Source organism: Octopus bimaculoides, chromosome 9 (assembly GCF_001194135.2).
Source record: "Octopus bimaculoides isolate UCB-OBI-ISO-001 chromosome 9, ASM119413v2, whole genome shotgun sequence".
Classification (NCBI taxonomy): Eukaryota; Metazoa; Mollusca; class Cephalopoda; order Octopoda; family Octopodidae; genus Octopus; species Octopus bimaculoides.
In genome coordinates, this window is record NC_068989.1 from 11,017,779 (window position 1) to 11,020,671 (window position 2,893).

At 40.2% G+C, this 2,893-nt stretch overlaps 1 protein-coding gene across 1 annotated transcript in view; it reads right to left on the bottom strand.

The window, feature by feature from the left end:
• Positions 1-2,893, bottom strand: part of LOC106879996 (uncharacterized) — a 34,346-nt gene that overhangs the window by 29,746 nt on the left and 1,707 nt on the right. Inside the window, exon 2 of the mRNA XM_014929779.1 lies at positions 2,353-2,591. Coding sequence (XP_014785265.1) covers positions 2,353-2,591 — 239 coding nt within the window. The remainder of the gene's footprint in view (positions 1-2,352; positions 2,592-2,893) is intronic.

Below are 2,893 nucleotides of genomic sequence, written 5' to 3' on the forward strand. Positions count from 1 at the left end.
TGATTAAAACAACTGAATACTCTTCATCGGCAGAATCAAACATCCATTTGCTTTAAGCATATCATTTTTTTTTTTTTTTTTTATGCGCCCTTCTAAAGCCTAGCCAGGCTCATGGGCCCGGTTTCCCGGTTTCTTTGGCGTCTGTGTTCCCCCCAGCTTTACTCAAGAAACAGGAAGAAAGTGTGAGAGAAAGTTGAGGCGAAAGCGTGGAGCTTTAGGTGTTTTTCGCTCAATAAACACTCACAACACCCGGTCTGGGAATCGAAACCGCGATCTTCCGACACTAACCACTGGGCCATTGCGCCTCCACATTAATATTATATACTGGATCTTTATCAAGTAAACAATAACAGTCTGATATGTCAATCAGAGCAGCAAAAACATTCAAAGCACACACACACACCTTAAACAAAAATGCACACACACAAAAGTGATCGGCATAACTACAGGGTTTTACCCCCCAGACTTTGGGAGGTCAATCATTCAATGTAATTTGTCCTCAGATGTGATCTTTTCAAAAGTTAAGAAATCAAGCTACACAGCATAATATTGTAAGGAGAGAAAAAAAATTGGAAATTGCAACAATTATTCCTTTTCCAAAGACGTGAATAAGGTAAATAAACTGAAGTTGAGCAGGAATATACGAGTACCTGCTATTTTTGTCCTACGGCAAACATCCTAGAAATTATGAGAATAGCTTATTCTCTTATAAAAAAAAACATATCGTTACAGGTATAATAAATTGTACATCAGTTATAGATTCAAGTAGTCAAAGTATAGAGAAAATGTTTTTACAAGGGAGTTAACTTTACGAAGGGAGACAACCGAGTATAACATGATCCTGAAGAGATATCTAAATCTTAACTTGCACCGGAACATCTTCAACATAGAAATACAGTGAATACCTCGCAGTACGAGTTTAATTTGTTCCATGACCGAGCTCGTCTTACGATTTACTCGTTTTACAAATTAGTTTTCCCCACTGAAATTATCTAAAATATAATTAATCCGTTCCAGCCTCTCCCCCAGCCCCCAAAAAAAAACCACTCAAAGATGTTTTTTGGGGCGTTTTAAAACAGAAAAGGTGTAGTTACAAGTTAAATGACAATTATAAAAAAAGAGAATGCAAACGAAATATGTAAACAGGTTTTATTAAGTAAATTACCTTAAAGATGGGACGATTTGTGTGCTCGTACTACGGATTTCCACTCGTACAATGGTGCACTCGTACTGCAAGGTACTACTCTGTGTGTGTGTGTGTGTAGAGAGAGAGAGAGAGTGTTTGGTGTGATGTCTCTTTGCAACTGGTCAGCTACTGGGAAAGGCTGAAATAGCTAAGACTCTACTCCCTGGAGAGAAGACGGGAGAGGTATGCAGTTGGGGTGGATTGTGCATTAAAGGATATAATATAGTTCGAACTTTGTATATAGGACCCGAAGTTATTTTTTTGTTAAATTATTTTATGGAAAAAAAAAGTGCGTTTTATAAGCCATTATGTAAAGTAGTTTAAATATGTTAAGCTATCTCATTACTGTATCCAACACCATTCAACACAAAAGATAGTCGTAAATGAGTGTCACCGTCATACAAGCCGTGTCATTCATTTCCAATCTTCTGCAAAAACATGTCTGGCCATGGGAAATATGACCCTCCCTGCCTGAAAAAGGTGAAGCTTAGCAACAGGAAGAGCATCCAGCCAGAGAAAATCTGCCTCAATAAACTCATCCAATCCATGCAAGCAAGTGGGCATTAAAACAATGATGACAAACTCTGTTGTGGTATGAATTCAGAATATATATATATATTTCTTTATTGCCCACAGGGGGCTAAACATACAGGGGACAAACAAGGACAGACAAACGGATTAAGTCGATTATATCGACTCCAGTGCGTAACTGGTACTTTATTTAATCGACCCCGAAAGGTTGAAAGGCAAAGTCGACCTCGGTGGAAATTGAACTCAGAACGTAACGGCAGACAAAATACCGCTAAGCATTTCGTCCGGCGTGCTAACGTTTCTTATTTCTTTATTGCCCACAAGGGGCTAAACACAGAGAGGACAAACAAGGACAGACAAAGGGATTAAGTGGATTACATCAACCCCAGTGCGTAACTGGTACTTATTTAATCGACCCTGAAAGGATGAAAGGCAAAGTCGACCTTGACGGAATTTGAACTCAGAACATAATGGCAGACAAAATACTGCTAAGCATTTCGCCCTGCATGCTACCAGTTCTGCCAGCTCGCCGCCAGAATATAAATATACACAACTAAAATCACAGGACATGTAGCTCGGCACTCTTCCGCCTCAGCCATTTCGACACTCTTTCGATATATAATTATAATACTCACGTTTCATTCTTGTCTGTATGTTCCTCCTTGTGAACTTTGTGTCCATAGCTACCACCGACAATGATCATTCCTGTGTCAGACTTCTTCACAGAGAACGGCAGCACCAAAACTGACATGGATTTCATGTAGAACTGTGAGTGGGCCGTGCCAGACATGTTACGCAGTTGTTGTGTCCAAAGCAGTTGCAAGTTTTCATCAAAACACAAAACCTGCCAGTGATCAGTTACTACGACGATAACCTAAAAGTAACAACAATAACAACATTAGAAATATTACGGGAATATCCCTGATTCAAGAATGATTCAGGAATCATTATCATCATCAACATCATCGTCGTCGTTTATGTCCGCTTTTCATGCTGGCATGGGTTGGACGGTTTGACTGAGAACTGACAAGCCAGGAGGCTGCACTAGGCTCCAATCTGATCCAGCTGTGGTAACCTTGCCAGATCAGATTGGAGCCTGGTGCAGCCTTCTGGCTTGTCAGTTCTCAGTCAAACCGTCCAACCCATGCCAGCATGGAAAGCAGACGTTAAACAATG